This window comes from Lepus europaeus, chromosome 16 (assembly GCF_033115175.1).
Source record: "Lepus europaeus isolate LE1 chromosome 16, mLepTim1.pri, whole genome shotgun sequence".
Taxonomy (NCBI): Eukaryota; Metazoa; Chordata; class Mammalia; order Lagomorpha; family Leporidae; genus Lepus; species Lepus europaeus.
In genome coordinates this window covers 7,935,097-7,962,152 of record NC_084842.1, presented here as the reverse complement: position 1 = coordinate 7,962,152, position 27,056 = coordinate 7,935,097, and the positions used below count along the sequence as shown (strand labels likewise).

At 45.5% G+C, this 27,056-nt stretch overlaps 1 protein-coding gene across 2 annotated transcripts in view; it reads left to right on the top strand.

Annotated features, from left to right (window-relative positions):
- The window catches only part of UNC5D (unc-5 netrin receptor D), a 564,017-nt gene that overhangs the window by 347,829 nt on the left and 189,132 nt on the right, over positions 1-27,056 (top strand). For both annotated transcript variants that reach the window (XM_062213086.1, XM_062213085.1), the window contains exon 4: positions 17,606-17,709. In XM_062213086.1, the coding sequence (XP_062069070.1) occupies positions 17,606-17,709 (104 nt within the window). The remainder of the gene's footprint in view (positions 1-17,605; positions 17,710-27,056) is intronic.

The following is a 27,056-nucleotide window of genomic DNA, read 5'->3' as shown; positions in this document are numbered from 1 at the left end:
GTTAGCGCTGAGAAGTCAGTTTATACCACGAACGGTTATAAAGAAAAAAACAATTGTCCTAGAAAATGTAGAGACACATCCAAACTTTGTCATGCAGAAAAGGGGATAGAACTTTTTGCTCTACAGCCAGAAGCAGCATCAGAGGAATTAGGGGTTCCAGTGGCTTATTTAGGGTTGAGCTACAGTCCGAAATGCCGAGTGATGGAACATTCTTCCTAAGGCTGTAACGCCCTATCAACTGAACACAAGCAAGCAGAGAATGCCCAGGGCATCTCAGAAAGTTTATGGAAAAAATGCAAGCATGTTTGTGTTAGCATAAAAAATTCTTACAGGGGCCAGTGCTGTGGCGCAGTGGGTTAAAGCCCTGACCTGAAGCGCCGGCATCCCTTATGGGCAGCGGTTCAAGACCCAGATGCTCCACTTACCATCCAGCTCTCTGCTACGGCCTGAGAAAGTAGTAGAAGGTGGCCCAAGTCCTTGGGCCCCTGCACCCGTGTGGGAGACCTGGAGGAAGCTCCTGGCTTTGAGTCGGTACAGCTCCAATTATTTCGGCCATGTGGGAAGTGAACCAGAGGATGGAAGACCTCCTTCTCTCTCTGCCTCTCCTTCTCTCTCTCTGTAACTATGACTTTCAGATAAATAAACATTTAAAAAATTCTTTTGGGCCGGCGCCGTGGCTTAACAGGCTAATCCTCCACCTTGCGGCGCTGGCACACCGGGTTCTAGTCCCGGTTGGGGCGCCGGATTCTATCCCGGTTGCCCCTCTTCCAGGCCAGCTCTCTGCTGTGGCCTGGGAAGGCAGTGGAGGATGGCCCAAGTGCTTAGGCCCTGCACCCGCATGGGAGACCAAGAGAAGCACCTGGCTCCTGCCTTCGGATCAGCGCGATGTGCTGGCTGCAGTGGCCATTGGAGGGTGAACCAACGACAAAAAGGAAGACCTTCCTCTCTGTCTGTCTCTCTCTCACCATCCACTCTGCCTGTCAAAAATAAATAAATAAATAAATTCTTACAAACCTTGCATGTGGAAGATCTTCAAGTTCACAGAAAATTCCTATTATGAAAAAATGCTAGTATTTTAATTTCATCTACACCAACATAAGCTTAACTTTTGCTTTTGTTTTTATTGTATTTGAGAGTCAGAGAGACAGAAACAGAGGGGCAGAATGCGTCTTCCCACTGCTTCACTCCCCAAGTGCTCTCAGTGGCTGGACCTGGGCCAGGCTAAAACCGGAATCCCACACTGGTGGGAGGGACCCAGTTACCTGAGCCTTCCCAAGTGCACTAATGAGCAGGAGGCTGGGATCAGGAGCAGAGATGAGATTCCAAGTGCAGGCACTCCAGTGTGGGACATGCACATCTTAACTGCTTAACTCGAGGTCAACGATCTGTCCCCTGAACATCTTTTAATTCCATTTCTCCGTGAGCTTTGTGATGTGTCCTTTTACTTGCTTCTGAAAATGCCATCTGCGCCTGGGACACTGCTGGGAAGCTTTGTGGACATAAGAAGTCACAAGAGAGACAAAGCACGTCTTTTCGAAGCACCTGCTATATTTCCCTTTAGGTCATTAAAAGTAAATATAAAAACAGTATGGAATAGAAGGCAAAATTTGCATGAAATTAGGATCTGCACTTTGTAGGTGTCTGTTCTTTCTAGGCTCCACGCGTAGATGGCCTGGGGTTATATTTTGCCCCATGCTTAGGAACGCTCCAGTAGAAAATGTGGGAAACGTTGAACAGTAAGAGACTGGTTCCAGGAACAGAATAGAATGATGTGTAAAGAATGGATATACATTGTGCTACATTTGTTTCACATATGCACAGTTGAAAGTACCCACCTTAATATCTGGGACCAATAAGGAAAGAAGTGCGTTGCTTATCTGAGTATAGATGGTGGAAAAGGAAATTTCCCAGAACAATATTCCTTCAGGCTATCTGTTGCCAACCATTATTTTACCAAGAATAATTTGCAGAAATGTAGCCATCACTGTTTTAGGAAATCATAGTTTAATTTAGCCTCCCATTCTTACGGTGAAATTCAACTTAAAGTTTCCAGAAAATGGCCACTTCTATAAAAAATAGTAAAAATGGGCTGACGCTGCGGCTCAGTTGGCTAATCCCCCACCTGTGGTGCCAGCACTCTGGGTTCTAGTCCTGGTTGGGGCGCCGGATTCTGTCCCAGTTACTCCTCTTCCAGTCCAGCTCTCTGCTGTGGCCCGAGAAGGCAGTGGAGGATGGCTCAAGTGCTTGGGCCCTGCACCCACATGGGAGACCAGGAGAAGCACCTGGCTCCTGGCTTCGGATCAATGCAATGCGCTGGCCGTAGCAGCCATTTGGGGGGTGAATCAATGGAAGGAAGACTTTTCTCTCTGTCTCCCTCTCTCTCACTAACTCTGCCTGTCAAAAAAAAAAAATTAGTAAAAATGTATTGGGGAAGTAGATATAGATTTTATTTCAATTCAGCTCTCATTATTTTTTGTCCTACTAAAGAAATCTTCTGATACAAAATACAAATGAGCCATAAGCAAAACAAACAGTTGCTAATCTTTGAAGACACTGAGCCTGTTGATGTTCTTAAATGGATTTGATATCCTTCCACCAGGGTGTGTAAGGACAAGGGAGTGCCTTCCAGAAACTAGCAAAGGAATGCTAACTAAATTTGTCAAGCAATCATGAATAATTAAGTATCTAGCTTGTTTTAGGCAACACAATAATCAATAGATTACTGTCCCTTTCTTTAGAGTCCAGTGGGGGAGTAATTCCAACGTAGTGTGGCTATGCATAGGCACAAAGTGTGCTTTAGCCCATTAGAGGAGCAATTTGTTGAATCCTGAGGCCTGAGATTTATGTCCTGAGTTAACAGCTGAGGTCATTCCTTAGGAAGAATGAGGATTACAATTTTAAAAACATGCATTAAGGAAAGACCTTGAGTAATTGCACAGATGAATGGAACAGCATGGCCTGTGTGTAGGCAAACAAGCCATGCTGTATTCGTAGTAAATAAATTGCAAGGTTACAGGAGTTAGAGCCTCCAGGGAGAAGTAGATAGATCAAACTATAGAGGATATTTGAATTTTTTCTTACGAGTTTAGATTGTTCCAGAATGTGGTTCAGGACCATGGAGGTGTCATATTTTCCCGATGCTTCCATTCCCTATGGTACATTTAAGGAGAGCAAGTCCTAGGAAAAGGAAGCCTTGCACATGTCCATGAAGCTGCTGGTGGGGCCTGAACTAATGGAAGGATATTATAGGTTGAAGAGGAAGGGGCAAATTTGGGGCTCCAGCGGGGGAAATTAAAGAGTATGGGGCTGCATATATTGAGGCTAAGAGGAAGAAAGACAGGAGCATAGGGACTGCTCCAGGTTTGGGGTTTTCTTGGTTTCTGGTTAAGTGACTGATCCAATGGTGAGATGACAGAGTAGAAGAAACTAGTTGGTGAGCAAGGTACTGGGTTCAGGTTCTGATCACATTCTATGTGGTCCTCAATGAATTTTATCATGACATTGTTTTCTACAAGCCTAATACTCAGGGATGTAAGATCTGGATCAAAAACACAGAACCAACAGTCACTGGCAAGATGTTGGTAGGTAGGATAGTAGATTTCTGTTAGGAAGATAGGAGGAGCAGGATTTTAATCAGGATTTTTTTAAAAGATTTGTTTATTTGAAAGGCAGAGTTACAGAGAGGCAGAGGCAGAGAGAGAAACAGAGATCGATCAATCTTCCATCTGCTGTTCACTCCCCAAATGGCTGCAACAGTCAGGGCAAAGCCAGGCTGAAGCCAGCAGCTTCTTCCAGGTCTCCCACATGGTTTCAAAGGCCCAAGTACTTCGGCCATCCTCTGCTTCTGTCCCAGGCGCATTAGCAGGGAGCTGGTTTGGAAGTGGAGTAGCCTGGAGCTGCAGCCATATGGGATTTCAGTTTCTGAAATGGTTATTCTTTAAAAAAAAAAAAAAAATCCAAACACAGCCTGACTTCTCCCAGTGACTTCCCAAACTTCTTACCGTCGGCTCCAGAGGAATCAACTCCCAGCTCTCCTTTCCCTGGAGCACACGGCTTCCCATGACCACTGCAGCCACATAATTGCATTCTTCCTTCTATATCAACCATGGTTCCTGATTCACAGCCTTACGCAATTCTCTTCTCCAGGAAAGCATCCCACAGAATGAGCAGTTGGCTCGTGTGGGCTGTAATCCCATCCGTGTCGTTTCTTAGGTCTGCTAATAAGATTTAAAATAGGGATCACCAAACAGCTCCTGACCAACATGGACTCGGAGGATGGTTCTGCTGGCATGGTCAGCTTAAGGTAAAGCAAAGTACAGCCTCCTTGCCTTCCATTCAGCTGCTCCGTGGGGCCAGGCAGGTGTTGGGGGTGCCTGATGCTTGATGACAGAGCCCACTGTTGACGTGTTCAACATGTACCACCATGCTGACCTGCTCACAGCACTGGCCATGGCTTGTCCTGGCTGACCTTCCTGACACCAGGGAGGCTCGCGGTAGGAGAGAAGCGAAAGTCCAAGCATACAGTTAGAATGTATTTCCTCTTGCCGCTGGGTTGGCTTCTCTTCGTGACTCGTCCCTCCCTTTTTCCTCTTCCATCCCTCTGCAGTACTGCTACTGAATTATAATGAGGTGGCGAGCATTGAGATGGTGAGGATATGTTTAGGATGTTTAGGTCCTTTCTTTTCAAGCTCCTTGCTAGTTCACATTGCTCTCATTACCTGTGGTGGGCTGGGAGGTCCCTAAGGCAAGTCAGGGCTGTGTAGTTCTTAAGGTTTGTTCCGTCCACCATGTGGTTGCTTTTGCTTGGGTGTGTCCATCAGGGTGGTGAGCCACACAGGAGCTCTCGTGCGGCTGCAGGGGTGCGGGGATTGAGCAACCTCAGGATGGGCAGGGCTGACAGAAGGGAGATGAGCAGTATGTCCTTTCCACCTGCTATTTGGGAGCAAAGCAGCCCCTTGCAGTCAGTGGCTCCTGGCACTGAACTTGCTTGTTCCCCTTTCAAAAACCCTTTGATTTGGTGGCTATTTTTGTATCCATCTGCAACTTAATTTTCCCATTAGCAGTGCAAGTAGAACAGTAATACTCTCAAAGATACTCAGTGTGACACTTGGGGATGTTGTATCCCTATAGCTTTCAGTGCAATGTGATCTAAAGATACAAAAGGTGTCATCAGCTGTATTTGTATTTTATTTAATACCTTAAGAGGACAGAGAATTTCTATGCTTTCACCTAATGCCTTTTCCTATTAAAGATTGTGAAGATCTACTACTTAGGTCAGCAGTCAGCTGTCCTTTGCATATTGACAGCGTCAAATCAATACTCAGAAAAGTGCCTTCCATGAGCTCAGAGACAAAGCAAGGCTCAGAAATCCCTCCACACACGCCTGGTTTCCTTATATGTGGTCCCCAGCCACAGCCCTTCTCTGGGGGAGGAGGAGATGCCGAGTGGTTTCTGAGACACAGGTGGGCACGTTGTCCCACTTACGCCTGTTGCAGCCCCCACTGGGGCAGGAGCGTATGTCTGGGCAGGTGAGCAGCACAGGCTGACTCAGAGGGAGAGATCCCTCAAGAAGGATGAAAGTGCTCTTGTGTGGTAGTCCGTCATCTGTAAGTAGGACCTGGTCTCAAAAGAGAGCAAGGCGTGGAAGTTTCTCAGTCATTTCAAGAGAAGGGAAGAAGGACAGAAAGAAATGCGGGAGCTGTGGCCCTGAGATCCTTGAAGCTGGGAGTCAACACACCTAGCAGACAGACTGATGCTGTTGAGACAGAATAGCGAGGGGAGGGGTTGATAGGAGGGCTCAAGGGACAAGTGCAGAGTGTGTGCCAAGAAGACCATGCACACGTTTGATGGCTCCACGCTGGATTGCCTCACCCCCTCGTTTGACCACATCACCGTCTCTCTCAGACATGGTCTTCCCGTAATTCTTACTCTTTCATCCAAGCTTGCTCCTGAGGGTCTTCCTTGGTTTCCAGTCAGTCCTAGATTCCCAGTTACGGTCGTTTGGAGATAAGCATCTGGTGCAGCCGTTAAGACACCGCGTGGGGGGCCGGCACCGTGGCACATTTGGTTAATCCTCCACCTGCGGCGCCGGCATCCCATATAGGCACCGGGTTCTAATCCCAGTTGCTCCTCTTCCAGTCCAGCTCTCTGCTGTGGCCCAGGAAGGCAGTGGAGGATAGCCCAAGTGCTTGGGCCCCTGCACCTGCGTGGGAGACCAAGAAGAAGCACCTGGCTCCTGGCTTCAGATCAGCATAGCTCTGGCCGTGGCGGCCATTTGGAGGGTGAACCAACAGAAGGAAGACCTTTCTCTCTGTCTCTCTCTCTCTCACTGTCTAACTCTATCTGTCAAAAAAAAAAAAAAAAAAAAAGACCCGGCTTGGGACACCTGCATTCCATGTTGGAGTACCCATGTTTGAGCCCCTGCTCAGCTTTTGTTTCCAGCTTTTTGATAAAATTCACTCTGGGATGAAGCTCAGGGAGTTGTGTCCCTGCCACGCAGTCGGGAGACCTGAGTTGAGTTCCTGTGTCCTGGCTTTGGCTTGGCCCAGTCCTAGCTGTCAGGTGCATTTAGGGAGAGCACCAGCAGATGGAAGAGCTCTATTTCTGTGTCTCTCTCTGCCTTTCAAATAGAACAAACAAACAGACTAAGCATAAGCAAAAACCTATGGCAGTTTAGAAAAAGGCACAAAAGATTTTTATCTTCCTAATTTGGAATAAATCCTCAATTTCTTGCTGGAACTGGATGTGTGTGTGTGCGTGTCCTTGTAAACAAAAGAAAATGAAATTTACTGAGTTGAGAGTAGCTCAATAGAGACCAGGCAAAACTAGTTATCAAAGCATTTTGGAAAGCTGCAGCTGTTTTTACACTCCCCTGCTACCCCCATAGCGTGTCCCTGCTGCTGATACAACCATAGCTACTCCCTCGACAACACTGCTAGTTATAAAATGCTTTATTGATACCAGCAGTTTACAGAAGAGCACAGGGGACCCAACAAGGCCCCAATGTCATTTTATGGTCCTGCATGGCAGGACTCTTGGCATCAGCCAAACGTCCTCCTGTCTCAGTAGGTAGAGCCTGCTCAGCCCTGGCCCCAGGTGGCAGGGGATCACCAAGAGTCTATGGTGATGCAGCTGTGGGTAGTGATGGCCCTCCTTGGCTATTGCTACAAGATTCACTCAGGAGGCATAATTGCTGCAATACTCAAGAATTTTAGGAAAGAAAAAATGTCACATGGATGTCTCTGACATAGAAGAATCCACCCACAGAGGTGTGCCTTAGTGCCAGTTGTCACTCAGGCTGAAATAAGAACCAGATGATCCCAAACAAAGGTATGAAGTGTAACAGAGGAACAGCTTCCTACCAATATAGATCCATGGGTCTATAGAAATAGATCTGTAAATCAGAATGCAAATGTCCAAGCAAGGTACAGGAGTTAAGCCAGGCCAGCAAGACTTGAGCATCTATGCTGTGCCTGGTCCAGGAGAGGGTCATGGGGAGGAGAGAAAGGTCCTGACCGAAGCCCTTTATATGTGTCACTGGGGAACTGGAGTCAGTATCTGGCTTCCCTGGGCCACAGCTTTTTCGGGCTTGAAGAATGAGGAAGAACCAGATGGGGGCATTGGCCTTGACTTCCATTTTGCTGGTGTGCCTCTGTTCTGCATTTGAACCAACTCTTTGATATCAACAAATGATGTGGTTGTGGTTCAGTTACAAATTCCTTTTATCTGTGGCAACCGTGTGTGTGGTTCCTGTGTGGATGGGAAAGATTCAAAGTTGATGTGAGTACCAGTGTAGTTGGACAATCAATGGGACCTTGTACCATCCTCTTACAATCTTAACAAATGGCTATGACCATGACTATTTAAAGGAATACATATGATGTTTCACTGGCTGATTTGTTTTGAATGAGTTAATTATTTTTATTTCATTGCATTAACTGCCAGAACATTGAATGAACTGATCCCTCCCTCGTGTTGCTGAGCTGCAAAGAGCTATTATTCGGAATTGAATTTGTATTGATTTTCTCATGCTACAATGACTTTCCTAACATAGTAACATGAGGGGAAAATGAGAAAAAGACCAAGGAGGGCATGGGGTGAAGAAGGGGTGGCTGCTACTTCCTGTGGCCCAGCTCTGCATGTGATACCTGCTGGCAGGCGTCCCTGACTTCAGATGATCCTGTTGCTGGTTGTATAATTGACAGAGTAGCCAAGTACCTGGTGTGGACGTTTCTCCCTCCTCTTGCCTTCTGTCTTTGTAGTTGTTGGGGGGGGGGGGCATTGTTGATATTCTGTTGTGGAACTGGGGGATGACAGCGGGAAGAAGAAGCTCAAAGAGACAGAGGAAAGTGCCAAATTGGTCTGTTCTGATGGCTGTTAGTGTCATTCAGTGGGGAGACGATAAACGTGTCATTTTCCCAAAACTGTAGTATCTCTTCTTGATTTGCTTTGTCTGGTCATCACAAGTATTAGAGGCTGAGTCACCTGTTAGTTAGTGGTCATCATTCTTTCAGATGAAACAGGAGCTCCATTCATTCATTCAGTAGTTCAAAAAATATGAAGACACTTGATTAAGTTCCTGTCAAAATGGAAACAAGGCCGGCGCCACGGCTCACTAGGCTAATACTCCACCTGCGGCACTGGCACCCTGGGTTCTAGTCCCGGTCGGGGTGCCGGATTCTGTCCTGGTTGCTCGTCTTCCAGTCCAGCTCTCTGCTATGGCCCAGGAAGGCAGTGGAGGATGGCCCAAGTGCTTGGGCCCTGCACCCTCATGGGAGACCAGGAGGAAGCACCTGGCTCCTGGCTTCGGATCGGCGCAGCACACTGGCCGTAGCGGCCATTTGTGAGGTGAACCAACAGAGGGAATACCTTTCTCTCTCTCTCTCACTGTCTAACTCTGCTTGTCCAAAAAAAAAAAAAAAAAAAAGGAAACAAAAGATGAGTTTATTTTTGTGTCAGCAATTGTTCACTTTTATATATTTTTTCATATTACAAATTTTCCATCATACCTTTGTGTATGTGTGGATTTCAAAAGGTTTCATATGAAAATAAATTTATCTTTTGATTCTGTTCTTCCCATACATTTCATATGGTCCTTCTTGCTTCCTGCTTTGATAGACATCATAGAAGTGAAACTTGTACGATAAAATGAAACAAAATGTACTTCTCCTCTGGCTTCCGGTTCCCTGTGGCTCAGCACAGACACTCTTGACAACTCTTAGGAGAGAGGGATTTGCTTTACATTATTTTGGTGGGCGGTTGAGAAGCAATCCATATTCATTACAGAAACTTTGAAACATGAAGAAACAGAGGAAGAAAATAACATACATCCATAATCATCCAGTGACAAATTTTTTAAAATGTGGAGCAATTTCATTTTAAGTTTTTTTCCTATAACACTTACAATAATCCCAAGCCAGTTGCTATTTTCAGAAGATAGAGTTTTATATTTGTGAACCACATCTTAAAATGTTCCATCGTTAAAAAAAAAAAGTTCCATCTTTATGCAGATATAATGCAGTTTGGTTCAGTTCTCTTATAGAGAATAATACGACAGTTCTTGTTTCTCCCACAGACCCTGTGTACATGATTATGAATGAGATCAGAAGTTAGACATCGACTTAGGGGTCACCTTCTGAGTATAGAGGAGGGCCTTCAAAGAGTTTGTGGAAAATGGAATTAAAAGTTAATTTGAGTGCAAAACAACTTTGACATTCGTGCGCAGTTATTCCAAATACACGTTTTCTGCATACCTTATGAAGGCCCCCGAGATGCATAGACTTCAAAATGTTTTACACTGGAAGATACAACATTTAATTCCATTGTTCCATGAATTCTTGAAGTGCCCTCCTACTAATAGAAGAGTAAGTTGGATTTTTGAAAGAGCGTACAGGTTGGGCATTTAGCCTAGCAGTTGTGGTGTTGGTCACGATGCCCATGTCCATGCCCCATATGTTGGAGAACCTGAGGTCCATGCCTGGTCTCGGCTCCTGACACCATATTCCTGCTCATGCAGACATAGGAGGAAGTGGTTATGGCTCCACTAATGGGGTTCCTGCCCCCTGCTCAAGCAACTTGGAGTGTTTCCAGCAGGATCCAGTCCCAACTGTTGTGGGCATTTGCAGACTAAACCAAAGGATGGGAACATTCCTGTATCCTACCACCATCTGTCTCTCTACCTCTCAATTTTGTTTTTCTTTTTAAAGAGTGTACTTACGTGATATGATGACTCATGGGAAGAGAGGTAGCTGGTCAAGCATTTTGCAGAGGCTTGAAGAAGAAATGAGAGGACAAGTACATGTTTTAAAAGAGGGGTAGATTGGGTTGGATTTGAACCTAGAGTTCCTAGAAGGTCATTAGCAGGCTTGTGAAATGCTCTGCGTCGCTCAGATCGCACTTTCTCTGAGAAGGTTTCCTGCAGTCACTAACGTAGGTGCCACAGTACTCCATGGATATGCAACTTCCTACTCGTCCATCCCATCATCCCCTGTCTCATCACCCGTCCTTCAGCCTCTTACCTGCTTGTTGGGTATCTGTGGGAGGTACGGGGTGCGTCTGCCTCATGTTCAGGTAAGTACCTCCACTGCAGGGCACAGTGTCCAGCCTGTGCCACAGTGTGGGTGAGTGAAGGAGGCTGCTGCACGTGTGCTGAACACCTGAAGGCAGAGCAGCAGAAGGGCTGCTTATGCAAACAAGCTTTGAATGCCGAGGCGACCACTTGTATATGGAAGCAGATGCATTCAGTAACAGTACATAGACTACACGTGGGGTGAATAATATTTACCTGGTAAAAATACATATACAAGATAGACAATTAGTCATCTGAATGCCCTCTTCCACTTATGTTATATACTGTTTCTTCATTAGCAGGGACCTGGATTGGAAGTGGAGCAGCGAGGACTTGAATTGGCATTTCAGTGTGGGAAGTTGGCATCTGAGCCCACTAAACCACAACAGCACTCCCAAACCACCCCGTTTCATCATCCCAGTTTATAATGGGATTCAGTAGTATAGCTGACCTTTATTATTTGGCTCCTATTTGGCTTTACATGTACATGTATTTAGCATTTCATATCCATGTGGACTGTTTATAGTAAGAATTATTGTCATCACGGGAGGATGCTGCTGCTTATGGAAGCAAGGTGCCAGGAAATGGTAGTCCCAGCATTCAATTCTCAGGTGTCAGCTTCCAGCCTCTCCCTAGCACGCCCTCCTGCCTGCCTGCCTGCCTGCTGGGTTTTTAAAACAGGTGATCCTTAAATATGTCCATGGTTAGGACAGAGCATGTGTTGATCTTTCCAGATTTTTTTTACATATTTGTAAAATAAAATGTTTAGGTATAGAGAATATTTAGGTTTCAAAATTTTAGGTGGTTTTATTGCCCACTGCCAGGTTGGTTTGTTTTGTTTAACCACAATTTCCAGATACTTAACTCATTACTTTGAGTCCCTTTCCATTAGTTAATTTTAAATATGATGTTTTCTGGGAGTGAATGTGCCTGATTGTAATCTCCTGGCCCTATCATGAGTGAGGCTGTGTTGTTAGCTTGCTCATGAATGGTAATTTGTTTGGAAATAGAAAATGAATACTCAAGCCTTTAGCCTTTAAAAAAAAAAATAGAATGTGATTAATTGTACTGTGGTATACAATGACATAGGGGAAGGATTTAGGCCTGGGCATTTTTGTTCTAGTATTATTTAGCTCTTTTTATTTTCTGCCAAGATGGTTGTAAAAATGATATTTTTATAATTCTATTAGTTCTGTTAAGCTTCACAATTTCTCAAGATTTGTTTTCTTTTTAAAAATATTTCACCATGCACCCAATGAGCACTTTTGCAAACTCGTGTCTTTTTTCAGCTCAGAGAATTATTATTAAATTGATTTTTGTTTGGTTTCTTTCATATTGTTTCCTATTAAATTCCCATCATACATAATATTGTTTTGCTCTGTCTCCACATTATCTGTGTCATTCATTTCAGCCTTTGTCTGACAAGCTCACTATCACGTTATCACTTTGCTTTTAGCTCATTCAGCGTGTATTTATTAAGGACCTGTGATATTTAAGATACTGTGGAAGGCAGTGAGGGCTCAGGGGTATAGGTTCCGTAGATTCTTCCTCAAAGAACTGGTGATCCCACGAGGAACGTGGAATAGAAGAGCCCTACTCCAGGACTCAGACTGGCCTCTGGTGACTACCAACACAGCGGTCTCAATCCCTAAGCACACAGCTCTGTCATTGGTCAAACTGAAGCTGATAGGCAGTCCCTTGCTGCCTATCAGCTCCCTATGAGGTTCCACCGGTAGGGGGCACCAGAGGACTCTGGGCACAAGGAAGAGAGGTGGGGAAAACACTTGCTGTTCATTTCGTGTCCCTGTCAGCGTCACCCCAGCTGGGTCTCTTCATCCTGAAAATGGCAGTTGCTTCTCGTTTCCAGCTTATTAGGGGCAGCCTGAACCAGCGTCTTTATTTCCTTAGGAGAGTACAGCACCTGGCTGGTAGGTGCTGCCCCCTCAGAGATCCGGGTCTCCACTCCTTGGGGCCGTCTTCCAAGTTCCTCAGCTGCCACCACCAATGCCCAGGGCCCTCTCCGGGAATATGAGGGCCTCGTTCAGTTTCATCCTTCTCAATCATCAGACCTTCTGCGTTGGGCCTTCCATCCCACTCCGTGGGGCGGGAGCTGCTTCCTCGTTGGAGTCCGACAGTTCCTCCTCACAGTTGCCCTCTGTGGCTGCAGGTTCCATGCCTATAGGGTCAGCCAACTACAGATTGGAAATATTTGCAAGAACTAATTGGATCCCTACTGAACATACACAGAGTTCTTTCTTTTCCTTGTCATTGTTCCCTTAGTATTACAGTCTAAGAACTATTTACATAGCATTTACAGTGTCTTAGGTAATCTAGAAAAGATTTGAGCCACGCAGGAGGATGTGAATAGGTTATTTGGAAATACTACTGCCCTATTTTAGGCCAGGGACTTGAGCATCTGTGGGCTTTGGTATCGGGGGGGGGGGGGGATGATCCCTGTGGACACCACAGATACTGTATTACTATTTTCTGTTAAAACAGCTGCTGTGCTTCCTGGTTTGCTGAGCAGGTCCTGATGGGTATGCCTGTCTTTTGTTTTGTGGTTCCATTTTCTGCATTATTTAAAATGCTGCTTACAGCCTGCATGTTAAACATACACACATAGATTTCTCATTCAGCAGTTAGGTTTTGTTCTTCATCATGGCAGCTAGTTTCTTTTCTTTTTTTTTTTTAAAAAAATTAATTTTATTTATTTGAAAGACAGAGTTAGAGAGAGGTAGAGACAGAGTGAGAGGTCTTCCATCTGCTGGTTCACTCCCCAGATGGCCGCAATGGCCGGAGCTGAGCTGATCCAAAGCCAGGAGCTAGGAGCTTTTTCCAGGTCTCCCATGTGGGTGCAGAGGCCCAAGGACCTGGACCATCTTCCACTGCTTTCCCAGGCCACAGCAGAGAGCTGGATCAGAAGTGGAGCAGCTGGGACTAGAACCGGCGCCCATATGGAATACTGGTGCTTCAGGCCAGGGCTTTAACCCGCTGCTCCACAGCGCTGGCCCCAGTTTCTTTTCTTTTCTTTCTTTTTTTTTTTTTTTAACTTTTATTTAGTAAATATAAATTTCCAAAGTTTTTTTTTTTAACTTTTATTTAGTAAATATAAATTTCCAAAGTCTTTTCTTTTTCTAATGTTTTATTTCTTCGAGAGGCACAGTCACAGAGAGAGACAGAGAGACAGAGATCTTCTATCTGCTGGTTTAGGCCCCAGATGTCCACAATGGATCTTCCATGTGCATAGCAGGGTGCTGAGCCCCTGGGCCATCTTCTGCTGCCTTCCTAGGTACATTAGCAGGGTAGGAAGCAGAGCAGTCAGGATTCGAACTGGTGCTCTGATACAAGAGGCAAGAAACTTAACCTACACTGCAACCTTATGTGGCATTTAGTTTCTCCATTTCAGCCGTCATCCTGTTCAGAACTCCCTACTCTGAATTCTCAGTTGCTATTTTTTATTGCTTTCTAAGATAGCTGTTTTTTAAACAGAATATTATTTATTTGAGAGAGGCAGCTCTCACACACTGTTTGACTCCCCCAGATATCCACAATACCTGAGACTGGGCCAGGCCCAAGTCGGGAGCCAGGAGCTCAGTCCAGGCCTCCTCAATGGGTGGCGGAGACCCGAGTGCTTGAGCCTCCAAGGATGCACATTAGGAAGCCGGAATCAGATGCAGAGCCAGGACTTGGGCCAGGCACTCTGAGGGAGGGGTCCCAACCAGCACCTTAACTCCTAGGCCAGATGCTCGTTCTTCTTCTGTTTCCTTTTGACTTTGAAGAACTTAAATTAAAAATTAGCAATGGCTCCTCTTGTCCAGTTTCGGTTCTGTCATTAGTCTCCGTGTCTTGTGGTGTGTGTGGGTGTTTCCCCTACTCCTAGCACAGGTTCCCATCTGAAGCTTTCGAGCCCTAGAAGTAGCAGGAGGTCTAAGAGCTGAGAAACCATGGACTTCGGTGACCTCTGATGCGGATCCTAAGTGGGGTTGCAGGCACTTACCTCCGTGTCTAGCAGTTTGTTTCTAACAGTTTGTTTCTATAACTTTTATACTTTTTTTTTGTTGACAGGCAGAGTGGACAGTGAGAGAGAGAGAGACAGAGAGAAAGGTCTTCCTTTGCCGTTGGTTCACCCTCCAATGGCTGCTGCGGCCGGCGCACCAGGCTGATCCGAAGCCAGGAGCCAGGTGCCTCTCCTGGTCTCCCATGCAGGTGCAGGGCCCAAGCACTTGGGCCATCCTCCACTGCCTTCCTGGGCCACAGCAGAGAGCTGGCCTGGAAGAGGGGCAACCGGGATAGAATCCGGCACCCCGACCGGGACTAGAACCCGGTGTGCCGGCGACAGGCGGAGGATTAGCCTATTGAGCCGCGGCACTGGCCATGTTTCTATAACTTTTAATTGATTCACTTGCTTCCTGCCATTTGTCTTCAGGACCTTGCCCACCTTGGGGTCAGGGTCCTGGTACCAGTGTCAGGTGCAGGCCAGGACTCGGGAATACTGGGGTTTCTCTCATGGGGTGATATCTGGTGTCTGGTCGGTGCCCTGTTAGCACTGTTGGGTTGCCGTGTGTGAGACGCCAGTAGTTCCCCAACCAGGCGTCTCAAGGCCCTCTTCCCTTTTGTCTGCTTATCTCTGCCTTGGGGAGTGATCCTGGGCTTGCTGTGAATAGGAACATCATGTGTCATTCGGTAGGTGCCCAATGTGACCCTGCCTCTGTGAGATGTGTTAGAAATTCCTGCAGGTTTCTTGTTTGTAGATAGTCTTCAGTCTTAAGTCGTAGTGTGGACATGTGTGTGTGTGGACACGTGTAATTATAGTAAATATATGTATATATTATTTATATAAATAAAATATACATTTATGTATACATTTATTTATATGTACATTTATATAAAATATATTTATATATTATTTATATATAAATAACATAATATACATATATAAATAAATATACATGCATATACTTATATAAAATATATTCATATTAGAAAGACAAAATTCTTACGAAAATTAAAATATATAATTAGAAAGCTAAATTATTTGTAAATTAAAATAGATATTTAAAATCACAATATAGTATTTATAAGATAACACATATTCATGAAGTCTGTTTAATGATCTCTTGACTGAGAGGATGGGAATGGAGGCAGGAAGGGCATCACTCTAGTTGTCTTCGCACCTGCTGAAGTGCTTACTGTGGTAAAGTGCAGAGATAGCCATGAACTGAGCAGCTGTTACCTGTTCTGTTCTCCTGAGCGAAGTCAGGACAGAGAAGTGAAAGATCAAGAGAATTCCTCAGGTTTTGGCTCCTTGTCCTTCATCTGAGTCAATACAGATTATTTGGTGTTGTCAAAACTACACTCATTTAGCAACACTAAAGCTTCCTTTGGGAAACAAATCAGTCTCACGGAAAAGGGAAAAATAGAAGAGAGAGAGAGAGAAAGGGCACCACCAGCATAGCTCTTCTTTCCGTCATCAAATTGGTATCTCACATGGTACAGTCATTCTCACTCCATGACCGAGTACTTGTGATTCAGTTTTCTTAAAAATCCAATCCTATGGAGGAGGGATTTTTTGACTCAGCGATTCCTTGTTGTGCAACTGAGTACAGTGCGTGGTCGAAGTGTGCGGGGAAACGTGAATTTTTTTTTTTAAATCTGGGATTTGCTCATGGTACCTTCCCTCCCAATACCGTAGCTGGTTTTGTGACCTTCCTGCCACCTGCGGGAGGGAAACCATTAGGAGCAGAATTCAGAAGAAAGCAGATACTCGGATGGCTCTGCTCGTCATTCACTGCGTGTCTGGGACTTGCAAAAAGCAAGTGGAATGCGTTTATACAATTTATAAAGATAGAACAGATTCAGGAGCTCTGCTCGTTACAGGGAACATATTTCATGTTATTGTAAGCACTGAAGAAAATTAAATCAATAAATCCACAGGCCATAATTTGAGATACTCAATGTGAAGAAAAATATGTTGTCCAGGAGGGAGGTTGGGGGGGAGAGTCTTTTAAACTGAGAAAGCCTGTGAACAAGCCGGCCTGGTTCTGCAGTCCCCTGCTTTCGAGTGACAGCAAGAGCTACCCTCGTGGCTCAAGATTCTCAACGTGTTTTCATGACACCTGCAAAGCAGGAACGCCCGCCCAATGCCCTGCTCTTTGGAATGAAACCCTTTGGCAGTGCAAAGCAATGCAGAGGAAGTGCCTTTCCCCTCGCTGAGCTGTCCCTGTGCACCCCCTTCCCTGAGAAGGCTTGGCTGGTTCACATTCAGACTGGATGACTTCGCCCCCTCACTGGTGTGGATGCTCTGTGTGGCCGCTGGTGAGGCAGTTAACCTCTCCAAGTGTCACCCTTGCATGTATAGTAGTGCAGCTTGTTTGCAAGGTGCCTCAAGCCTTCTGTCAAGTGCATGTCCAAATACCCAGCCTTGCTGTTTGTCCAGGGGGTGTTGTATTTTTTAATTATATGTTTGGTTGAATAGGTTATAGATTTTGTTGTGGCTGAGTATTGCCCCTTCTCCTTGGTTACAAATAAAAAGACTAATAGGTAATCTCACTCTATTATCATCTGCTAGAGTCCCCTAGAGGGTTAAGGGAATGACAGAGGTTATAGATTAATAATGCATTCTTTAGTTAATAAAAGAAAATCATGTGCATCTCAGCTGCATAATAGCTATGGATGGCAATTTATTAGGCCAAGTGCTTCCTCAGATGCTAGGCAGATAATGCTGGCAAAGACACAGGAAATGATGAGGGTTTTTAATAATTATTTTTTCTTCCTGATCCTCTGATAATTCTTTTCTCCTTCCCATCAGTATACAACATTAGGCACAGTTTTTGCTAAGGCTTATTTCAAATGTGTTTATGAATATATGGGAAACGGATCCTTTCATTCTGGAACTTTGGGGGAAAACAGAGACTTTTTTGTTTATATCCACATGGTGACATTAAGCTATTTTATTACATTGGACCAACTGTGACAAATTCTGGCCCTAGAGCAAAGAATAATATATATCCCCTCCCTTTTTTTTTTCTTTTTTTGCAGATTTACGGAAAAACTTTGAGCAAGATCCTCAAGGAAGGGAGGTTCCCATTGAAGGCATGATCGTGTTGCACTGCCGCCCGCCAGAGGGCGTCCCTGCGGCCGAGGTAAGGCTCTCCAGGGACCAGACTGTCCTGTGTGGCCGTGGGTGAAGCGAACGAGGCTGTGGCTGGTTACTGTGTCGCCTGCATCCAGTTGCTAAAGATGATGAAGTTATCAGGAAGGGAATAAGCTAGAAGATCTCGTCTCCCTTCTGCTTACGCTGACACGAAGCTCTTGCTCGCAGACTGGGGAGGAAGTGGGCTGTGTTTTGGCCCCTGGTGACCTCAGATGACGTGGCCTCCATCCTCTCTGTGCCCCTTCGGAGCTCTCTGATCTATGCACCTTGGCTTCTGCTTCATCTCTGAACCTGAGCTGGCAAAGTAGCAAAAAAATGTGCATGGAGAAGGAGGGGAACCCATAGTATCTCCTTCTGTGTCCAAGGGACCAGCAAGCATGAGCGTTTTGTCACAGTCTAGGCCCTGTGCTGGTGTGAGGGATGTCAGACGTGAGGAAGGCATGGGTCTCTGTCCTGTCACCCTTCCTTCAGGGAGAGGCACCCCGTGCCGTGTGTTGATGGCTCCTGCCATGTTTTCTAGAACTTCTACCATGCTATTGAATGTAGTTGTCAACAGTGACGTGATGGGGATGCGTATTGGAGCAGCGTCGGGTAAGCTGTTGCTTGGATGTCAGCATCCCATCCCAGAGTGCTGGCTTGAATCCCAGCTGCTCCACTCCTGGTCCAGCTTCCTGCTTGTGTGCCTGGGAAGCAGCGGGTGATGCCTGAAGTAGTTCAGCCCCTGCCTCCTACGAGGGAGACCCAACTGGAGTACTTTGGCCTGGTCCAACCCTGGCTATTGCAGCCACGTTGGGGAGTGAGGGGAAACTCTCTCTCTCTCCCTCCTTCTCTCTTTTTGTCATGCTGCCCTTCAGAAAAATGAACGCATCTTTAAAAACATTCACATACTGTGGTCACAATGAAGGCTTTCTATTGAAAGATGTTGCGAAACACTGGGAATGTGCTTATTTTAGGGGGAAACTAAGCAATGCAAACAATGCTTCGTAGATTGGTTAGTTTATAAAACAGCCTTGAGTTTAGCAGAAGAAAGTCCAGTTGCGATTCTTCTATGAAAAGCTAGGAAAGTGTCCTTGGAGCCATTATTTATTCACTGAGAAGTCGAGATCCTAAAAAAAGGCTTTGCCTCACATTTCAACTAAAATAGTTACGGGATTTTGTAATTGGATGAACAAAGAAGGAGATAGAGGAATGGAAAAATACACGCACTTGCACACGGAGGCAGAGTGTGTGCTGGGTGGACACTCTTCAAAGCCCAAATGGTTCACAGAAATGAAGTAAACGGACTTGAAAATTAAAGTGAGCACTCCATGCGTGATAGGAAATGATTAAAAAGGAAAATGCTTATTTTTAGATTTTTATTTAATGTAGAGCGAAAAAAATATTGATCTTCTTTTGTTGGTGTTTGGTTCCTTGCCAAGAGTGAGCCCACGTATCCCAAGCAGGACTTTGGGCGCACAGATGAAAGTGCCCGTCTCATCTAGAATGCCCCGTGTACTCCTGGGCATCCAGGCTAGGGGTCAGCAGGCTCTGCAGTCCCTGCCCATCTCTCAGAATCCGGATTTGCAAATGCTGCATACATAAAAATGGCCACTGCCATCTCACTGGTATGGGACAGTGACCTGCCATTCCTGTGCTGGCTCACTGGCCATGGAGGGGGCTGAGGGGGAAGGAAGCTCTTGTTTTAGGTAGCAGTCTGCAAATGGAGACCTCGCCTGCTCTGTATGTCTTGTAGTTGATTTCTACAGCTGGGTGAGAGTCTATAGATGTCTAGCTGGCATAACCTTTGACAAACAGGGAAACCTAAGCTCCCATCAATGATCCACCAAAGGTCTCGCAGCCATTCTTGGGTTCTGTCAAAGTCCTGTGGAGATACCTCAAGCACCCCAGGGAGAAGTGTATGTTCTTTTGTTGTCTTACAAAGCCCAACATAATCTGGCTTTCTGTTTGCTGTAGCGCATCTTCTGCTACTATGCTATTGACCAAACTGTGGCCCTCACCATGGCCAGGGCCGTATCAGGTGCACCGCCCGTGCTCCTCTCACAGGGCCTTTGCACATGCTGGCTTCCCTGCTGGCTTCCCTGCTCTGTGGTAGTTGTTATGAAGCATCCTGCCTTCTTCCTCCAGGGTTTGCTCAAATGTCACTAGCTAAGGGAGGACTGCAGAAGACCCTCTGTTAAATGTCACTTCCCCACTCCACCCTATACTTCTGAGCCCTCGTGCCAGCCTTACACTTTCTCTTTATTTTTTATCACAAGCATACTCTATTTACTTTCTGTCCATTGAAATTTCATGAGGGGGAATTTTTGTTTGTGTTTTGTCTTTGCTCCTCATGGCTGTTATCAAAGAGATAAATGATAGCAAGTTGGCTAGGATGAGGGGAAAGGGAGTCCTTGCACACTATTGGCGGGAATGTAAATTTGCACAGTTGTGGAAAACTGTATGGAGGTTCCTTACGCGAGTAAAAACAGAACCACTTGTGATCCAGCAGTCCCACAGCTCGGGGACAGATCCAAAAGCAATGAAATCAGGGTTCTGAAGAGAAGCTATACCCCCGTGTTCAGTGCAGCTGTTCACAATTGCCCAGATGTGGAATCAACCTCTGATGAATGGAAGAAGCAAAGGTGGTGCATATACAAAACGGAGTACTATTGGCCTTGGAAGAGAAGGAACCCCCTTCATTTGTGAGAGCATGGAGGAAGCTCTAGGATAATATGTTACATGAGCCAGGAATAGAAAGACAAACACCACGTGATGTCACTTATGTGTGGATCTGCGCTCCTAGAATTGGGGAGAAGAATGGTGGTTGCCCTTGGGGAGATGTTGGTTAAAGGATATGAATTCCAGTTAGAAGGAATGAGTTCAGTAAAACTATTGTCCATCAAGGCCACTGTAGTTAATAAAAACATATTTTGTGCTTGAAATTTGCTAAAGCAGAGTTTAAGTGCCCCCAACCACAACAATATAATTATGTGAAATAATGCCTGTTTATTAGCTTGAATTAGCCATAGTATAATGTATACATATTTCAAAACATGTTATACATGATAAATACATCTAATATATATATATATATATCTGTCAAAGTAAAAATTAAATTAACTTTTAAAATGTGTATATCCAGATGGCCAACAAATATTTGTTGAACAGCAATGAAAACTAGTTTCCTGTGTTGGGAAATATTTGAAATTTTACCAGGGCTAGCCCCAGACAAAACTGTAACATGTTAGATTTTTGTGTTTCTGTTTTTCTTCCATTACTGGGTACCAAACTAGTGAAGAAAACATTTCCCACTTGCTTTTTGAAGACATAAATAAAAGAGGAACAAAGATACGGGATGTGCATTCAAGTAACAGCAAAGTCCATGCATATGTGAGTGTCCACACATACACACACACACACACGCACACACACACACCCTCACACTGAAGGCGCTTCCAGGAGAAGGCAGGTGTTTAGCATTACTTGCACTCTGAGGCATTTGGGGCTGTGGTTGGGAGAGCAAGCGCTGTGGGTGCAGAACGGGTTGACCTCTAGCATGTGTGCAGGGTCCCTGTCTGCCCAGCCCCATCTGGCACGTGGGTGGAAGCTCAGCAGCAGCAGCTCTTTGCAAACCCTTCCACCTTCCTCACCCCAGCACCTCATCCTGGAAAGGCAGTGAGTTCTGCCTGACGGCTCAGTCCATCGTCTTCCTCCGCTTGCCTCTGATGGTGTTTTTCTGCTGTTGCCACACACAGAGTAGAACACAACACGTTTTCAGTTGCGGCAGGATCCTGTGTCGATGAAGGAATCTATGGATGTGCAGTCCAGTGACGAAGCGGGGAAGGCTCACAGACATATCAGAGAGAGAAGATAAATTGTCCTTCCTAGTGCCTCCTTCCTGAGACATTTGCAAACCACTGATGCTCCCTCCCTCTCTAATTTCCCAAGGCCGGCTAATGAATCAGCAGGGACCGGGGGCTGATAACGTTAGAAACCTGTCCTCTGGCAGTTTCGGCGGCTGAGTCAGAACCCACGATGTCATTAAGTTACTGCTGTGCTTCTCCACTCGCTGCTGGTGGCTGCAGGCAGTCCGGGTGTGGACCCATGCTGCTGGCCTCCGCTTCCCCTGCACATGGTGTGGCCCTCTCTGTGCCCCCGTGTGTCTGAATGTCCCTTTCTTTATAAGGATACAGCCATGGGATTGTGGGTGACCCTAAGTCAGTGTGGCTTCACCTTAACAGTCTCAGTCGTAGGACATTCGCCAAGACCTAATTTCCAAAGAAGATCGCATTCGCAGGTTCTAGGTAGATGTGAATTTGGGGGAAGGGGGGTAATTACTCAGCCCAGCACATTTGCCATTCTACCTTTGATAGCATATCACTTCTTATTTTAATAATGCACACATTTCTTAGAATAGATTTCAATGCTAGGCCACTTGAAATTAAATCGAGGTCCCTTCCCGGGAACAGCTGGGCTGTAGGATGGTTTGAAACAAACTCCGAGCTTGGAGTGGGGGAAAGCTTTGTTCTCTGAATTTTGTTATCCAAGATGGATATGGAAAGGATTTCAGCTCCCTTGTGGGTTAATTCAGCATCTGTGAGGCTCCCAACAAGCATTTATAGCATCATGGGAATGTGGGAAGGCATCCCAGCTCCAAACACTGGAGTTATTTTGGAATTTTACTTCTTCATCAGTTGGGTACCAGCTTTATCTGGGCACCAATATTTGCAGGTCTTTTACTTTTAGCCAGAGCTCTATTCTATCTGCACCTCCTTCTGTTTCCTTTCCTGCCCACCACCATCAGGGCGCAGGGAGTCGTCACCTGCGGGGATATGGCTGGCAGAGCCAATGGTACATCGGCTGACTGTGTCCCTCAGTGAAATGGGCAGCATTCTGTAAGACACAATGAAGGTCTTCCTGGGCACAGCCCAAGTCTTGCCTTCTCTCCACAATATAGATTTTTCATAGCAGCCAAGACACCTGCCAGGCACTGTGTGAAGAGATTTCTTTCTATATTGCTTCATTCAATTGGCAGAAGAATTCTATGAGATGTTGGGAATCTATAGGTGTTTTATTTTTTGTAGTTAAGAGATCTTCATCAGTGTTTGTTTATTCATTGTTTTTATTCATTCGAAAGGCAGAGCAACAAAGAGACAAAGAAAATTTTAGGTTTGCTCATCCACTTCCCAAAATCCCACAGCATCAGAGGCTGAGCCAAGCCACTGGCAAAAGCCATGAATTCCATCTGGGTTTCCCATGTTGGTGGCAGGGACTCAAGCTGTTATCCAGGCACATTAGCAGGAAGCCGGATCTGAAGCTGAAGCAGAGATGTGGCTGGATCGCAGCTATTCCTATGCAGGATGTGGACATATCAAGTGGTGCCTTAACTGGCTATGTCACAATCTCTGCCCCATAGATGTTTTCATTTCTGTCTTTATTTAAAGATAGTGAATTAACATAGCTAGCTGATTCCTTAAAATGATGAGTATAGTTGTCATTAAGGATTTTATTTATTTATTTGAGAGCTAGAGTTCTAGACAGAGCAAGAGACAGAGAGAAAGGTCTTCTATCCACTGGTTCACTCCCCAGATGGCCATAATGGCTGGAGCTGAGCCAATCCAAAGCCAGGAGCCAGGAGCTTCTTCTGTATCTCCCATGTGGATGCGGGGGCCCAAGGACTTGGGCCATCTTCCACTGCTTTTCCAGGTCATAAGCAGAGAGCTGGATTAGAAGAGGAGCAGCCGGGGCTAGAACCGGAGCCCATGTGGGATGCCGGCACTGTAGGCAGAAGCTTAGCCCACTGCACACCACGATGCCGGCCCCCTCACTGCTGTCTTATAGCAATTTGTCCAGACTCTCAAGTCCCCACGAAGCATCAAGACATGGTGCAAACCAACCTAATTTGACACTCAGATCTTTTCTTTCCCTAATTATTACTACTTTTACCTGTTTGTTTTTAATGAAACCATAGATGTAGTTTTTCTCAAAGTCTTTTCAAAGCTTAGGAGCACATAGGCCTGTGATACCACACATCTGCCTGCTGTGTCACCTGACATTTCACAATTAGAAAAACAGGTTTTTACATGGCATTCTATTCCAGCTAGTATTCTAATCCTAAGTTTGTCAGATTCTGTGTCTCTTGTTTGAAAGAGGTGATCTAATAGTTAAAGACCCCAACACTAAGAGAATGGAGGTTTTAGAAGCCAAAGGGATGAAAAGCCTGGGGCCCTCTGTCCATCCAATGGCAACGAGCCTGGTTTTTGATGCTACCTTAGGAGACAGGCGAGTACTGGGTGCTCAACAAGTTACACTGGGAGCTGGTGCTGTGGTGCAGCAGGTTAAAGCCCCAGCCTGCAGCACTGGCATCCCATATGGGCGCCTGTTCATGCCCATGCTGCTCCATTTCCAATCCAGCTCTCTGCTATGGCCTGGGAGACCAGTAGAAGATGGCCAAGTCCTTGGGCCCCTGCACCCACGTGGGAGACACGGAAGAAGCTTCTGGCTCCTGGCTTCAGATCAGCTCAGCTCTGACCATTTGCCATCATTTGGCAAGTGAACCAGTGGAATGGAAGACCTGTCTCTCTCCAGCTCTACCTCTCTCTGAGACTGTCTTTCAAATAAATAAATATTTTAAAAGGCCATCTAGAGAAGAACAAGGGGGAACTTCAGGGCCTGGAGAGATCTCTACCCTCATTACCACTTTTCTCTGGCCATGAGTCTGATGGAACACAGCATCAGCCAGGGCCCCACGTTTGGTCTGGGTGAGTGCATTGTGGCCTCTGTATCACCATGTTGTTTCTCTTAGTATACATGATTGGGAAATGGAAAGGCAAGACACAGAACCACGGATGATCCCTGTGGCGCAGTGGGGAAGAGTGAGAACTCAGCCGCTGACCACTGCTTCCTTTAACTCTGGGAATTTACCAGCAACCCCGAACATCACTTTCTGCATCTGAAAATGGAGAAAACATTTCCTTTTAGGATTGTGAAGACGAAGAAGAGGGGTCGGTGCTGTGGCGCAGTAGGTTAATCCTCCTGAAGTGCTGGCAACCCAAATGGGCACTGGTTCTAGTCCTAGCTGCTCCTCTTCCAATCCAGCTCTCTGCTGTGGCCTGGGAAAGCAGTGGAGGATGGCCCAAGTCCTTGGGCCCCTGCACCCACACGGGAGACCTGGAAGAAGCTCCAGTCTCCTGGCTTCCGATCGGCTCAGCTCCGGCTGTTGTGGGAGGGAACAAGCAAATGGGAGACCTTTCTCTCTGTCTCTCCCTCTTATTATCTGTAACTCTAGGTGTCAAATAAATAAATAAAATTAAAATTAAAAAAAAAGAAGGAAAAAATAAAAGCTACAGAAAACATCAATCATAGTTTCCAATAGGAAATAAAGAGGAGAATTCATTTGTGGTTTCTACTGTTATTCCTCCTCCTCTTCCTTACTGTGCAAGCTTCAAGAAACTTTGATACCCTGAAGAATAAGACCACACTCTGGTTGGGGAGCCCTTTAAAACAAAAAATCCTGTGAGCTCTCACATGATTTCACCCTATGAAAGAGGAAGCTGCTGAGGCCGCCGTGAGCCTGGCTACGGGGACTTCTGCCTCTCCAAGCCACGGACACCTATTTTTGTCTTTTAAACTCATCGGATTAGCAGAGGCCACCTTCCTTCTCTTGTAGCCCATCACATAGAGGAATTAGGTGGCTATTGGTAGGGTCTGGCAACTGCTAATTTTTTTAAAGATTTATTTCTTTTCTTTCTTTTTTTTTAAGATTTATTTTATTTATTTGAAAGACAGAGTTACAGAGAGAGGTAGACAGAGAGAGGGGTCTTCCATTCATTGGTTCACTCCCCAATTGGCCACAACAACCGGAGCTGTGCCTATCTGAAGCCAGGAGCTTCTTCTGGGTCTCCCATGTGGGTGTAGGGGCCCAAGGACTTGGGCCATCTTCCACTGCTTTCCCAGGCCATAGCAGAGAGCTGGATTGGAAGTGGAGCAGCCAGGACTAGAACCAGCGCCCATATGGGAAGCCAGCACTTCAGGCCAGGGCTTTAACCCACAGCTCCACAGCACCAGCCTCTCTCTTCATGTTTCTTTATCTTACCACCTCGATCTCTTTTATGAATGGTGTCACTGTTACCAAAATACATTATTGGGGCCAGCGCTGTGCCATATGTGTGCCGGTTTGATATCCGACTGCTCCACTTCTAATTCAGCTCCCTGCTAATGTGCCTGGTAAAACAGCAGAGGATGGCCCAAGTTATTGGGCCCCAACACCCATGTGGAAGATGGAGATGAAGCTCCTGGCTTCAGCCTGGCCTGGCACTGGTCGTTATAGCCATTTGGGGAATAAACCAGCGAAGTCTCATTCTCCCTCTCTCTCCCTCTCTCTCTCCCCTTCTCTCTCTCTTCTCTGTAACTCTGGCTTTCAGATAAATAAATAAATCTTTGAAAAAAAAAAAACACAACACATTCTTAAAATATTCTGTGAACTTAAAGGGTCTCATTGGACTTAATCAGATGTTGGTTTGGATGAAATGAAATAATAGATGACATAAGCCTTTTCCAAAATACTTGCAATGTAGATGCCTGCAACCTTGAGGTTTAAACATTTCTTTTTAAAAAAAGATTTATTTTGTTTATCTGAAGGTATTTGTAGGTTTTACAATAATATTATTGAAATTTATGAGTATGATTTTGTTCTTTGAGGTTTGTTTATATGAAAAGACAGAGTTACAGAGAGGAAGTAAGAGAGAGTACATGGGAATGCTTCCATCCACTGGTTCACTCCCCAAATGTCTGCAAGCCAGGATCTTCATCTGGGTCTCCCACGTGGTGCAGGGGCCCAAGCACTTGGGCCATCTTCCACTGCTTTCCCAGGTGCATTGGCAAGGCACTGGATTCAGAAATGGAGCATCTGGGACTCGAACTGGTGCCCATATGGGATGCTGATATTCCAGGTGGCGGCTTTACCTGCTACGCCACAGTGCCGGCCCTTTAAGCCTTTCTAAATTCCGAGCTCAGCCTGGCAGATGGATATATCACAACACACTCCACACTCGTTACTTTTCACCTTAACCTTGGGGCAGTTCTGACTGAAGACGGCAACTTTAGTGTTTGACACTTGTTGTTCAGCTAAAACCAATCTGCTCTTTTCTAAACAATTCATTATCTCACACTGCACTTTTTTATGTTCTCCAATTAAATGGAAAATCTATCTTTCATAAAAGTTAGAAATTATGTCCGAGGAAAATCTGACGTTTTGATGGTTTTGCACAGATTAAAATTGTAGAGTTCTCAATAAACCCTGATTTACTAATGTTGGCTATAAAACAGTTATTGCTCTTAATAAAGCTTATAAATCTG